General features: G+C 32.7%; 1 protein-coding gene across 1 annotated transcript; it reads right to left on the bottom strand.

Moving 5' to 3' along the window:
* Window positions 1-844: 844 nt before the first annotated feature.
* Window positions 845-15,384, bottom strand: LOC122010254 (splicing factor SF3a60 homolog). The gene is made up of 13 exons (XM_042566730.1): window positions 15,088-15,384; window positions 14,857-14,973; window positions 14,518-14,622; window positions 13,334-13,479; window positions 12,915-13,011; window positions 11,051-11,215; window positions 8,185-8,256; window positions 6,931-7,080; window positions 6,124-6,201; window positions 2,759-2,887; window positions 2,043-2,189; window positions 1,282-1,432; window positions 845-1,177 (listed from the first exon to the last, which is right to left on the bottom strand). The coding sequence occupies exons 1-12, from the start codon at window positions 15,259-15,261 to the stop codon at window positions 1,286-1,288; spliced, it is 1,527 nt and encodes a 508-aa protein (XP_042422664.1). The 5' UTR covers window positions 15,262-15,384; the 3' UTR covers window positions 845-1,177; window positions 1,282-1,285.
* Between the last annotated feature and the right edge of the window lie 333 nt (window positions 15,385-15,717).

Below are 15,717 nucleotides of genomic sequence, written 5' to 3'. Positions count from 1 at the left end.
GGGAAGATGTTTAAATTTATTGAATTTTCTTTTACAGAAATATTAAAAAAATGAAACAATAAATTTAATTTTTTTTTTTTGTTATAGTTGTCGACTAATTTAAATTCAAATTATCAGCGTCATTAAGAAATCACAAGGGAATATTGATGAGCGCAGAAGATCCAGCCCAAGAAGAGATGGCTCTAATTAAGACGGTAAATGAATCGAGCGTTTGTGAACAAATTTGATGTTCGACTTAATAAAAATTTATTTATATTCATTTAATATATATAAAATTAATTAAACAAATAAACTTAACAGTTCGTTAAGTTAAATAAATAAGCTTGAACACATATATGTTTAATTCGTTAACGATCGTGAACAACGTTCATGAATAATATTCACAAACCATATTCATTAATAAAATTCTTTTCAATATACTAAATAAATAATAAAATAAAATAAATAAATTTAAATTATCAAGTTCAATAATCAATCGAACAATTAAAAATTTCAAACAATCAAACAAAATTGAATTGAGAGCTTAATAACATCTAAACGAACCAAGCTCAAGACAAACTTGAATTAAGAACTTAATAACATCTAAACGAACCAAGCTCAAACTCATAAAAAATAAATCAAACAAAATTTAAATATTCATTTCAAAAACTTAGTTCATTTTAAGCTCGATTTGATTACCTTATCAAACAAGCTTGAACACCCCAAAATTCGACTCGGCTTATTTACAGCACTAGCTCTAATGGTAGGTGATTTTGGTAATAACTTAAAAACACTAAACTAATAAATCATCCATTGTGAAAGCTTCTCAAGTTATTTTGATAACTGATGAACATTTTTCGTAGACTAGATCTGCTACCCTCAACGTAAATTGAATATACCAGCTAGTACATGGCGAGGGAAACAGATTGAAAATTGAACAACGTTGTGTATTTCGCATACAACTCCTGCTAATTGACAACTAGCAGATGGCGAGCACTTTCCACATAAATCACGAGCACTTGTAGGAGAAAAATGATACTTTACTAATGCAATACAACACCTTAAACCTAACACACTCATTTAGTGTCAAACCTTAATCCTGGAATGTGAATACATGATAGTAGAAAAGGCTCAAATGCGTTTAAGTAGCTGATATGGCTTTAACAAGCTCCATTGGCTGCTGAAATCTCTTCAGATCCTGCGTTGAGAACAAAAAAATGTTACATTTTTTTTTATTTAAATTGTACTTTTCAGAATAACAAGACTAAACAAACTGCCCAATAATCAAATGAAACTGATCACCTCTTCAAATCAGCCCCTGGCGCTGCAGATCAGTGTATGTCTTCTTGTTATAGATGTTACCCTCTCTGTCTTCATACTCTTCCTCAAGGTCGGGCCTCCATTTGTTGACTCCTTGACGTTCTTGTATTTTCTCCCAAAGTTCTTTTGCCTCCTGATGAAGGAATTAATAGCTCTGTTAAGGCATATGGTGAAATTCAATCGCATGATTTTTACCATAGTGAGTGATGGGTAACATTCAAGGTGAGATTTCTTTTACCATATGGTGAATGGTAGGTAACTTGCTTACGCTTCCATTGATGTCACAAAGTTTAAAATTTCTAGAAGAGTTAAAATATCTAAACCAATTTTTTAATAATGAAATAATGATGAAGATAGAGAAAGAATTTGAAAATAAAATAAAATTGCTATAATGAAAAGTAGCCTTTAGAGAAACGTGTGAACAATTTATTCCTATTAGGCTACAAAGAAGGTAAAAATACACTATTAGACTAGCCATGTTGTCTCAGAGTGCCGACTACTTAAAAAAAAATAAACTCAAATTATTATGAATACTGCTATTTACTATGAATTTATAATGTGTAAATTCAAATTAATGCTAGAAGGTTAAGCAATCAATAATAGTTGGTGACATATTTGCAGGATTTTGGAATTTGTGGAGCCATATACTAAACTGAATTCAAAAGCATGGCTATGAAATAAATGTAAATGTCTGTATCGATGGACGGGATCTCATTGAAGTAAATGTAAATGTCTGTATTTACCTGGATGGACGTGATCTCATTAAAGTTTTTAGTGTTAGGAATGTTAAGACAGCGCATGCCATGCTGGTGACGCCACTCCTTAAAATGGCGCTCAAATGCCCTTCGTCCCCAGTAGCTTTGGTTCCCACATATCTCACATTTGAATTCCTACAGCAAAGGAACAAAATGATCCCTCGTGTTAATTAGCAACTCTGAACTATTTGCATTATACGACATTTAAAATCCTACAGAAAATTCACAGTCAAACTACGTAGATAAACAATAGTTCATGCACGGCTATGTAGACAAAACAATTAATATGGAAATCCATGAAGCAAAAAAAAAAACAGAGGAAACAAAAGCACTAAACGGAGTATACTCGTAAGCTATGAAATTATTGCCTATTTCTTTCATCAGCACAGACAGGAAAAGCTATGAAATTATTGAGTATTAATATGGGCATATTAAAAAAGAGCAAAAGCTTATGTACAATAAAATGAAGCCATTAATTTGATAGCACGCACATTTGGATGAATGGTTTCACATGAACCATGTATTGACAAGGTGAAATTATAAAATAGATTACAATAGTTTTATAATCACAGATGGCTGTGAAAGGCTTGCTTACATTGGACCACATAAAAGAATAACATGGTGAATTAAAGGAATCAGATAAGTCTAGAGCAAGAGTATAAAATTTGCATGCTGCATGAACATAGGGACTGATGTAAGCACACCTGTCCAAGTCCATGAAGTTTGTAAAGCCAGTAAGGAATAGGCTTCCCATCCCAGCCCATTGGCAATTTTAGAGGATTGTAGATTTGTTGCTCCTCATCATCACTTTCAGAGTCAGCTTGTGTCACCTCCTGATTGAAGTAACAAAAATGTGATTTAAACTTGAAAAAAAATTAAGGCAATTAAGATACAGAAGAAAATTAAAGATGGAAGGAAGATATCATTCTATTAACAAAATCTTTTTGATACATAAAATCAAATTCTGGAAGAGGACTGGAGAAAACCATGAGTAAACAAGTAGTTAAAGGTTTTAACCGTTGAATTAATTGCCTGCATTTGCTAGCTATGTATCCTTTAACCATTACTCACAGATTCCTTTGTGGCTACATGTACAGATTCCTTTGTGGCTACATGTTCATCTGGAGGCAGACCCAGTGCTTATGAAGTTGGATTCTATGCTGTAGCAAGACTAATATAGATCTGATTAAAGATTATAATATAACAGATAGTATATATGTGGGTCACATATACCTAATGCTTCTATATTCAATTAACACACAGAACCAAGCTGATTAACTAGACCTACACAAAGAGTTTGTGGAGAAAAAATAGTTTACAAACAACACAGCATAAAATATAAATAATCAACAGACTAATGCTCTTTGTTTCAAGAAAATACTACTTTCCAAAGGTTGCTTAGTTCCAGTCTTTATAGATAACAAGTCTAACTATTTAGTTAATGGTATCTCATCTATTATTCAACAAGTTGGTATGGAAGATGATTGGGTAGTTAAAAATAAGAGGAGCTTTTAGAGTCTTTTGTGATCCTTATGTGCCCCTTGAATTAAAAAAAAAGTTTATAAATTTATGGTGTGACAAATCAAGCATTAAGGATTGAAGTGTAGTTAAGAAAGAATACAAAAGTTATTGTAGAAAAGATGAGAACACTAAGATTAAGAACTTATATAAAAAAGATTGAGAGATAGCTCCAACAAATATTAAAATGTGAGAAAGTGAAACAATATGACCAAAACACGTCAAAAAAGATCTAATCAATAATTGAAATATTGAATCAATTTAGTTTGAAAGTGTAAGTAAAGGGAGACCAAAATTTTCTTCTTACAAAGTTAAAAGTAACTTAAAAGATTGATATTAGCATACAATCCAATGCCTTCAGCTATGGGATAAATGATAATATCCATGTGGCAGACACCAAAAGCTTGAGACTTGCAAGTCAGCATCGTTGGTATTAAGCACAGATGAAAATTATTTTGAATGTTCAGTTGCTGATATAAAATTGTAAAGAGGCACCAACTAAACATACCCAACAAATTGTGCATCCATGAAGTTTACTGGTATTCCATATATTGACATGTTACCAAAAATATCCATGCTAGATCTATAGTATCTATTAATTTAACTCAAATTAATATGTTGTAATATGTTAATTTTATTCTGACTTTCATTCTCAATGATCATATCTAGTAAAAAACTATCATTTATATAACAAAAAAATTAGAATAAACTTTTATTAAATGTAATATAATAATGAATATTATGGACTAAAGTGAATATTTAAAGAGTGAGGGTGGGGTGGGGAGAGGGCATATAAAATACCAGTAAACTACGTGAAGTGTAATTATATTTACCCTAAAAATTAGATGATAAAAAGTGTGTTTTCTGACATATATATTTTACATATAATAGATTTCACATTTAATGTATTGCACTTATTTAATCTTAATTTAGTTATTTTATTTCAAAAATTTCTATTTTGCATCTTTGATTATTTTTATTTTTACATATCATTTTAGCTCATTGGCAGTAATGCTTAACACACATTAAAGTACCACAAGTTAAATATTTTTATTATACATTTATATTATTGTTTAATCTAATTATTTTACTTTTATTGTCATACCTTTTGTAATATAAAAGCATCCTTATATATTATGTTATATTTATTTGTACTGTTACTGAATATAAATATTTTAAAGTATTTTTTTATTTATTTATCTTTCTAAATGCCAGCTTTATTTCATGACACGCATTGATCAAATTGGTTTAATTTAGTTGAATAGAAATCAAATATTTAATTTGAAAAATATCGATGTATAATGCTTGACTAGGGAAAAAGCTTCCTCTTTTCAAATGAGAAGCAAGACTCTCCAAACCTAGTTACCCTGACTTGAAAATAGTTCATTACATTAAGTACTGATTTAAGATATTAAGAACTATGTAAATCACATTTTGTTGAATATAAATAACATAAACTAACTTATTAACATGAGGCACATACGCAATCCTATTAGCATCACACATGTGTTACATAATAGCCACACTACCTGCATGTACTTCTTTAAAAAAAAATAAAAATTACAGCCACAATATAACAATGTTACCAAAAAACTTCGCACTGAGATTCAAGAAAATATAATTGCACAACCATATTGCATGCAGCTTGCAGTGTTCTACAAATGACAGCTAATTAGCAGCTTTGTAGGCTATTCAAACAACAATATGACAAAATTCTCTCTAACATACAAAAAGAGAACCAATATGGGTCCCAATTATTTCAGTTATGATTAGGATATTAAGTCCACAAAACCTTGATACACCTCAAGTACGCAAAATAGTCTATCAGAATTCAGAATAAATACAGAAGCTACTTCTTGTTTACTTGGAAAGAAATAGGATGAAATAATAACTTTTTATCAACAATATTTCCTTTCCTCTCATTTCTCTGCAAGCAAACAGAAATCACTGGCTTCTTTTTAAGTCAAAAAGCATGCCTAACCTGATGGCCTAACATTGGATAAGCCGAATATTGCTAAAGCAAAGACAATTATAAATGTTTTTTTAAAACAGCTAGCAACTATTACATTAAATTCTTCAGAAAACTACAATACTACAAACTAACCTCCACCTGAAGACCCTTTCATCATCACCTTAGCCACAGCAAGAACCTAAATATTCCTAATTCTAAATAGATGTCGCCATTTAGCTAGAGACCAAGCCCTTAACTCCTTAATATCCTCCTACCAAGTCCACTTTAAGATCACAGCCCCCACCATCTCTAGCTTAGCCACAGCATGAGCTTCCACGTTCTTACTTCTAACCACATCACAACATTTAGCTATGCACCCAGCTCCATCCTCCTTAATATCCTCAACCATGTAAGAGGCTTGCCAAAGAGATAAGTTTCTACCATTTAAACAGGCAATTATACACTGAACAAAACATAAACTGCAAAGTCTACAAGTGTATTGCAAGATCAAAATACATTTCATCAGCAACTATCCACAGAGTACAACAGCTATTATCTATAAGTTACAATCCTAGAGTTCATCAATGAATGGAAGGTTACCTCTTCACGTTCTGCTTCCATTTCCTCATATGTTAAAGCTTGCTTCTTTTCAATATTTTCTTTAGTTAGATCAATAACCTGCCAATAAAAAGATGGGACCATTTGTTATTACAAGAAATGAGAGAATAAGAAGCACAGTGTACTTCTGGTTTTAAATGGTAGTGTGCATGCATATTACACATTCTGGACTTGTCTACTCGAAGGGAAGGAAGCCAACATAGAAGGAAAAGGAAGGGAAAACAATCAATTCCCTTGTTTATTAGGCCTCCTTTCCCCACTCTTAGTTCAAAGAGGACAGAAGGGAGAAAGATGAAAAAGTTTATAAGAAACTAGTTTAACCAGCATGTCTTGGGAATGACGATGAAAGGGGTAACTTTGTCATTTTCTTTGTTTCTCTTACAGTCCTCTCTTAGCAAATATACAATTCAAAGGAAATTCCTTCTCTCGCGGCCTTCCCCTCCTCTTTTTACCACTACTGTTCCTTTCTTTCTTCCTGTTCCTACACTAAAGTAAATACATCCTCGATTTTAACGAGAGCTTAATCTACAGAATTCATAGTGTACTGTCATAATACATAACCTGCAATTTCTACTTCAATAATATACCCATCATATGATATGAAATCATGGAAGGCCAAAGTTCACAGTGTTTAGAATTAAACCGAACATTATCAACACTATTTTCTCCTGAAAGAATTTTAAAAAAGATGTGTGTACGAATTGCTTGAATGAGCATATCAAGCAAACTATCAAGAATAACAAATAAATGCTGATAGAATGCATTTAAAAAGAACAGTCATAGACTAACCTCTGTTAGAAGGTCACATAATTGATGCAACTTTGCCTCCATTAAAGCAATTTCTTTCTTAGAACTAATCTGATCAGTGGCAACATTTTTCTCTGAGTTACGTGAGCTTCTTGCAAAATGCTTCCTATCAAGTTGCTCTAGAGGAGTGTTCTACAGGGGAACCAAGATGCTCAAGTTATCCATAAGCAAACAAGCACAACCATGCTCAAATTTCCAGATCAAATTAAATTAAATCAAAGAAATCTGTGCATGACCTTTAGAAGACAAAAAAATCTAGGAAAACTAAATAGCTAGTGAACAAAGATAACTACGAAATGTGATGACAAGGTTATAGGATTAAAGCATGGTCCAAAATTGATAACAATCTAAGCAAATTGGCAAAATATACTATAGCAAGTGGTGTACCAGTACCTTAAGATAGCCCAATCTCCAGTATGAGCAGTAATTGTTGATTGTCTATATTTCAAAATACAGTTTAGAAAATTTGGAAGCATTCTCAAGGACTAAAAATTATCTTGTCAGGATGGATGTCTTATTGAAACTTCACAATATTCTTTGTTCACAATAATGATGTAAGCTGTAGCAAAGTTAAGTGAGTGCTAGTGCAAGCATATTCTTTGTTCACAACGTGAACCTAACATGTGTAGATAAATTTAGGGAACCTATATGAATGTCAGCATATTCCATTAAGTCAAGTTTTCACATTGACATCGTGCCTAATAATAGTATCGAAACTTAAGATCAGGATGTACAAGATACCATCTCGATTAAAATCCTACTTGGGAAACAAATGCCAAGGCCAATTTGTGATGCAGGATCATAAGATCTTATTAAAATCCAAGCAATTGTGATCACTGTGTAAGGGGAAGAAAATCAAGATCAACCCTAAATATTCATCTTATCACTGGTTGTAAAACAAGAAATCCCATGCAAAAAGATTCCACCAGATGAAACATAGTTCGTCTATCTAGGAACACAGTTGATTTTACCTTTAGCAATCATGAAAATGAATGGTCAAAAATTACTGTGCAAAAATAAGGAAACAATAAAGAATTTTATCAATATAAGCTATAAAATTTTGTCAAAACAACTTGCCTTGATGCTTATTCAAATATGAAACAGAAAGAAAAAACTAGAAGCAAGCAAACGCACAAAGATTAAGGATAAATTTGCCTAGTTATAGATGGAAACTGAAACCAAGGTACACACACACCCAAAGTAGTGATAATAGTTAAACAAGACGTTACTACTAACCTTCGTAAGAAACAACCTCTCTGCACGCTGTTTAAGAGTACCCCCAGTTTTCAAGCCAAGAGCCGCCAAGGCCTAAAGTGTTGTCATTACTCAGCATAATGGAAAATAATCATAAGCATAAAAAAATCACTGAAAAGAAATACTACCCGTTTTGCATGCTAAATTAGTCTATATTAAAGCATTTTAAAGAAGCATTCAAAGAGTTTGCCAACTATGACCACAAACATTAATCTGAATTACCTAGCAGGAAGCACCTAAAACTAGCTACCATATGGATATTATATGAACCTTAGCCTTAGCCCTTCTGTAAGCACAGCCAGAGAGAACATAAGTGGTTAGTATCAAGCCCCGAGAGTATCAAGCAATAAGCATAGCCAGAGAGAACATTCATGGTCAGCAATAAGCCTCAGCAAAATTAACAGTAAGCACGGCCAGAGAGAGCATTAGTCGTTCTTCCCTTTGGAAGCAATGCTGCAATTTGGAGGGAAAAGGCATTCATTTAAACTTTAACAGTTTATTATAGTTTCCAATATCCACCTCAAACTATGTCATAATCAAAGTTTGATTTCCTTTGAAGTACCAATCATGCAAGGTTGTACTGTTAGTGATGGTGCCTTAGTATTAGGAGCAATCAGATTGTATAGACACTTCATTATATATTACAATTGCATTGTTTAATAAAATTTGTTATCTTAAGTAATTTGATAATTATAAAATCCCAGAGAACAATTGTTGCATGTAGCTTGCTGTTTCATGCAAGGTAGGTGTCTGTCTAAATGATCCTTAGATTTGAGAATGCCACATTCATTTTATTTCATTTGGAGAACAACATACTTTAATACTTATATGATCCTCCCTTAAAAGAGATGCATGTACATTTGTAATTGGATATATAACTAAGATTATGAAGGTGTGTGCATCATCAACAAATGACTTGTAAATCCTGGAAGGAGAGTATATAACTTTCATTGGTAAATTACTCAAATGATCTATGCACAGTGAAAGTTGGTTGATAAGTTGTCAATTCAATTTCTATCAGGTTAATCATTAGGGAATCCATAAAAGTAGTATAGGTTAAAAATTTCATTTTTTTATGGCTGCATATCATATTTCATAGTGTTTTTTGCAAGAACCATACGACGTTGCATCCCTTTTCTGCAGTTGCAAGAATGTTTTTGTACTGAGATTTATGCTTTGAAAGTGTTTATTCTGCCTTATGAACACATTAATTAAGCAAAGTTTATTCATTTTTTTCCACAACAGACTTACTGTCAACCTGTCATGGCAAGTTTCAAGTTTGTAAATAAAAGTCTTGTTTGGAAGTTTTGGTGTGTGTCCTGATTTATGGCTTAGAGCGATAGATTACCAATAGATCCTGAAAAGTGAACTGACTAAAAAATTGGTTTTTCTAAGAAAATATGTTGCTTATATCCACCCCTCACCTCCACTAATTCTTCTTCCACATTGCAACATAAATCTAATCAGCAACCCTTCTATGTCCAGCATTCCTTTTGACGTCCTTTGTAACATGCAGTTACATTTAAGCTGATTAGAATTTATGGTAAATAGCTCATCATGTTGAGTTCTCATCGTTGATAATTTCTCTTAGTTGTGTGGGTATTGGATCCTATATATTTAGTGAGAAAAAATGTTGATTAATTTTTAGTCTATTGCTATCAGTGACTTACAATTGAAACATGACAATAGGAACTATGTTTCTTTTTTAATCTAAAATATATAGTTCTTGTGAATTGAAGAACTTGCATTCAATATACAATTTTTGTGAATTATAGGTCTAATTCTAGTGCTAGAGCTTTTGTAGAGTTCAATTCAGTGGCAGAAAATCAAAAGAACGCCCTTTTTATCCATATCATCAATTTCAAAAATTATCAAAATAACGCCCCACCTAAAATTTTACGCCCAAAATAGCTTGTGTGCTCCACGATGGAGTTGCTTTGACCAAAGCTGCACCATTTTGGAGCTACAGCTCAACCCTGGACCTGCTTTGGTTAAAGTAGCTCCAAGGTGGTGGTCAGGTTGCCAGTTCATATTCTTGCGGTTAAACTGACTGAGAACAAAGGAATATTTTGGGCAGAAAATTATAAGTGAGATGCTGTTTTGATTTTTTTTTAAAAAAAAATGAGGCGCTCTTTTGATGATAAGGATAATAAAGAGTGCCCTTTTCATTTTCTATGAAATGTGCAGTGTAGTATAACAAATCCAAAATCCCCAAATACAAAAATTTGAGATCCTTGAAACGCGAACCAAGCTAAAAAGATTTAGTTAAGTTTTTTTTCTAAGTATGAATCTGTAAATGGGGATGTTTTAATAACTTGAATCAAACCAAGCGTCGAACTTTTTCTAAAAAAAATGAACCAACCCAAGCCCAACCCTATTCCTAATGTGAACTATTATATCCTACTTTCATTATAGTAAATCTGTCATGGAAACAGCTAAATTAACTTTTTCTCAATAAATGTTAATTATCGAAACTTTTAAAGCGTCAATCCCATTTTCAAAACAATCTTGTTATTTGGGAAATGTTTTTTTTTTGTAAAATACAATATGAAATAAGCTACCAGGCCAAGAAAGGTCCAAATTTATACTGCCTTTTCATTTATTCCAAAAAATGTAAGAAATCAGTATCACACAACAAACAGAGCAAGCAAAAAATAGCAATGCAGGCAAAAAAATAGCAGAGCCTAGTCATTGGCAACATCAGTAGATGATGTAAGACTATAAATTTGATTGAAATAAACTGACGTCAGTGTTCACCAGAATAAAACTGAAAAACATAGGACCATCGGGGATAATGAATTGTATAGACTGCCAGCTTAGAGAAATAGTAAAGGGGCAAAGAACTAACCTCTTTCAATTTTTCAGGTCCAACCTCCATAAGTTCTTCAAGTGTACTGTAATACTCAAGATCAAGCTCATCGCTTTGTGATGGAAGAGGATCTCTGTCTAAACCCTTGTTTTCCCATCCCAAAACCTTCCCATCAGCCCATTGTTGTTCGAACTCAACTTCAAGCTGCTACGAGAAAAATAAACTTCTTGTTATGCTATATTAGTAAAAAGACCGTCTATTAATATCACTCTATGAATTTGGAATAGCTTCCACTAAGCAAATGTGGTCAACTCAGCTTCAACAAGTGATTAAAAAATTAAGTCAATATCTACCAGATTAAAGGTTCACAGAATAATATAAATTTAAATTGACGAAAACATCAAAAGAAATAAAGCAAAATATGGAAAAGCAAGAAAACATATTTAGAAACAAACTTTACAAATTTTTTTATCATATTTTTTATGAATCCTAGATCTTATTAATTCAATTTTTTTAGGATTATAAATGCAATTTCATTAGATAAGGAAAGCATGAAAATGAGATCATGTTCATATTTTGATTAATTGAGAAAAGACTAGAAGTAGAGGAAACGACAAAATATTTTTAAAAAATGAAAGCATGTGAATAAACTAGATAGTTTTGATCAAAACTGTGAAGATTACTTGATCTCGTTGATTTGATTTTTAGCATTGATCATGAACTACGGTTGAAAAATGTAAATGGGACCTTTTTGAGCATGTCATATCCAAAATACTATTGTCACATTGCCCATAATTAGTCATAGCCAATTTACATAAATAGTTTACTATACAATTTACTGCACTTAAAATATATCTTTAAATATTCTTTATTTTAAATTGCTACTATCAAATCATTTTTACCTTTTCAAAAAAAATTCTTAGGAACATGTTTACAAAGTTTTCAGGATTTACATAGGATTAAATATAGCATCATGGAACATCAAATGGCGGTATAAAATTGCCAACACTTGAAGCCCACTACTAGCTAGACTTATGATCATTATTTAGCAATTTCAGTAGATTTAGTGTTCTTTCTCTGCTTTAACAAGAGATTGAGATTGTCCTTCTCTCGTACAAGGGCAGGCATAAATGATGGCCATGTATTTAATGAACTCATATCAGTCAAACTACAAATTGATGGGCAACTCAAATAAAATTAAACAAGGCAGTGCCAAGATCAATACAATTGCTTTCCAATAAGACCAATTAGTAAATTTACATTGAAATTAGAGATACTTGTTAAGATGACGGAAAGATGAAAATAAGACATTTCACATTATAATCAAATGCAAGATTAGAAGATAATAATTTTTTTCTAAAACAATCAAATTCTTAAATTACATTCTCTCAAGACCCATTAGATTAAAGAATCGACCCACTAATTTGTCCGGTTTAACCATCACATTAATTTGTTAGGCCGAATCACTTGTCAAAATACTTAATTAAGCCTGTGATAATGTGTCAGTTTTTCAACTACACAAGCTGTGTTATTGGAAAGGGATGCCTATGTGATGGTTGAGCCATCATTGGACATCATGTGTCGCCAACTTAAGAATATTATGGGCCATGAATTGGACTTTAGACATTAACAAATATTGTCACAAGTTTAACATCCTACTTTAGTCCAGCAAGGTGGTGTGTGGCATATAAAAAATGGATACGCTTAGACGGTAAGCTATTATTATCTTTGACTTTAAGAAATTTAGGTCAATAGTTGGGTCTAACAAGTCAATGGATCAATCTCTCATCCAAGAGAACATTAGTATTGCTAACTAAAGTATTCATAGAATAAAATACAGTAGATGTATATCAAAGTTATTAACTTAAAGAATTCATTAGCAGAAAAAAATCAGCAACTTTACCTTCTCAAATAACCTATTAAGATCTTGTAGTGGCTGTGTACGCTCCATAAATGATACAAGATACTGCAAAACATGCTCCAAATATTCCTTATATTGTCTGTCAGAATTAACAAAAAGTAAAGTCAGAGCAGTTCAAGTTATTTTTTTCCATTCATATTATGGCATAGCATCGCTACTAAAGAAAAATAAAAAATAATGTTAAAAAGTACTGAATAAATTAACAAAGCTAGAGAGAACTATATGACAATTAAAAGAAAAGCAAAAGAAAGAACCTCTCGAACATCCTTTTCCACAGAAAATGGGTGAAAATAAATCATAAATGAAACAAAAACTACTTAATTGTGATGGCTATGGTGCATTGGCATTTGCAATTGCAATAATACAAATAAGAGACGCCAAAATATAAAATCAGGGTTTACCTACTCAACTTCAGATGGAATGGAATGCTTTGAGTTTGAGAAAATGAATCCAAGAAAGTCAGGTACTCTGTAGAAGAATCCCCGAACTTTGAATTGATATACTCATTGTATAGCTCATGCATATCAAGGTATCGGCCAAAAGCTTCCTGTGAAAACAACCAAAAATACATAAATAGAAAATTATGTTGTAGTACCACAAAACACAATTGCGTGTTGATATCTCAGAAGGTACTCTCAGAAATAAACATAGTATACTCTGAAATATATTAAGTGCATAGTTCATTTTTATTTAGAATAACCATCCACCCCAACATAACGCCATGAAAAGGTAAGCTTTGCCCAATTATCAAAAATTGCAGGACAGCCTAGCTCAGAAAGGCATCAGATATATGATCACGAAGATGTATAAACACCTAAAGCTTACCCTGTGTGCCAGCATGATCCTGCATGCACAATGACAAAATCCTGCAGAAATTAAAATCCAAAAATCACAAAGGCGTCTATCCCATTCCTCATCGTGATTGGAAGAAACAAAAGAATTATTATTCACAAGATTCCACACCACAGTGAACAAACATCAAAAGAAGAAAATATTCATTTTTCCATGACTATGTCATCTCCACTGCACTCATACATTCGCCATTTGCCACTCATATTACTGGGCTTAGTTAGAACATTATAGCTGTTTGTTGGAATAGAATGTTTTCAGTTTCTTGAGTTACTGAGTATACTTAACTCATCAAAACTCATCCTTGATAACTAGATCAACTGAATTACCAAAAGAAAAGTACAACTCAAACTCAAAAGCTAGTTTGGCAAAAATATAGTCAGAGCTTGAGTTAAGCAACAATACTTCCATATGTTAACATATATAATTCTTGTGCCAAACCAATTGAACTGTTTGGATTTCACTAAACTGGATTCCTTCACCCATCAATGATCATATATTGAAGACACAGACATAACCAATATGGAAGAACCCAAAGAAAAATAAGCAAGTTTGCAGGAAAGTAACTAGATAATCTAGATCATGAAGCAGGAATCCTGTGTTTTGTGGGATAAATTTCAAGTTGGTGTCACGCTTTGAATCTCAATCTTTGAAATTGATTTCATGTGAAAAATGGAATCAAGTGTCCTTCGCAAGGAAAAAGCAAGCACAAAATTATGACAGACTCCTAAGATACCTCGCCACTAAATTCAATATGTGGTTCTTCCTTTAGAAGCTCTTCGTATTCTTCAGTTGTATCAACCACACGAGCTGATGGATGTCTCCTATGGTAGTCACGGATCTGCACAAGGTAAAGTTCAGAATCATGCAAAATTTTGAAAAAATTACGAAATCAAGCTTCCTAAACATCAACATAAAAAGAATTGTGTAGATCTCCGTAAATCATATTGAATATCGGAAAGAGAATTGTGCACTAAACCATGTAAAAATCGGCCAAATCCGAAGCAGAAGCAAATGCCCACCAAATAAATGGTAGTTTTTTTTTTCAATATCTAGAGCTTGAATGAACACCCACCTCTTTAAGCCTATCATAAAACGCACCAAAGAGCGTAGTCGCACCAGTTGCAGTCTGCCCGCCAAGCGCCGCAATTTCATCTTTCCTCGCACTGTCTTTGTCTTCGTATACATCAATCTTGCAGAGAGAAGAAAAATCAACGTAAATAAATTGCACATCAGACGCTTAAGCCAGACAACAAGATAATGTGACGAGATTACATAATAGAAGGATATGAGAACACGGGATTACAAGCTTATCTGTGGTGTTTGTGATGAGGTCGATCATGTGGCGGACGCGGTGGCTCTGGAAGAGACGGTCTCGGTTGTGGTCGGGCTCGCGCTGGAGCTCTCGCACGATGAGTCGCTCGAGGCGCTCCACGTCCTCATGGGCGGAGCGCGTCACCTCAAGGAGAGTCGAAGACATGGCGTTCTTCTCAGTTGCAGTAGAGGTGAAGAGAGGAGAGGCTGGTTGCCAGAGGAGAGGTTAGGGTTTTGTTTTGGCCAAGTCTGTGGAAACACTCATTTATCGAACTCCGTCTGCACAATGGTTGTCAATTAGCTAGGAAAACATTTGTTTTATTTATTTATTGTTGGATAATTTTTTCAAAAAAAATACCAACATACATTTTTTTTTTTGAAATTTATCTAAAAATTTATGTTTTTCCTATTTTTTTAACATGTATAAAAATAAACATATAACTTTTGAAAAATATTCTTGTCCTTTTAAATAATAATAATAATAAATTCCTTATTCTTTCTTCCCTAAAGAAAAATAGCTTAAAAAAAATATGTTCCGATCCTCTGATTCATAATCCTTAATCTCTTCTTATCCTTTCCACAATTTGTACATTGAATCACGATCAAAATCTAACTGAAATTA

The sequence above is a fragment of the Zingiber officinale genome, chromosome 8A (assembly GCF_018446385.1).
Source record: "Zingiber officinale cultivar Zhangliang chromosome 8A, Zo_v1.1, whole genome shotgun sequence".
In the NCBI taxonomy this organism is placed as follows: Eukaryota; Viridiplantae; Streptophyta; class Magnoliopsida; order Zingiberales; family Zingiberaceae; genus Zingiber; species Zingiber officinale.
The sequence above is the reverse complement of the archived record's forward strand: the minus strand, read 5'-3'. Positions and strand labels throughout refer to the sequence as shown.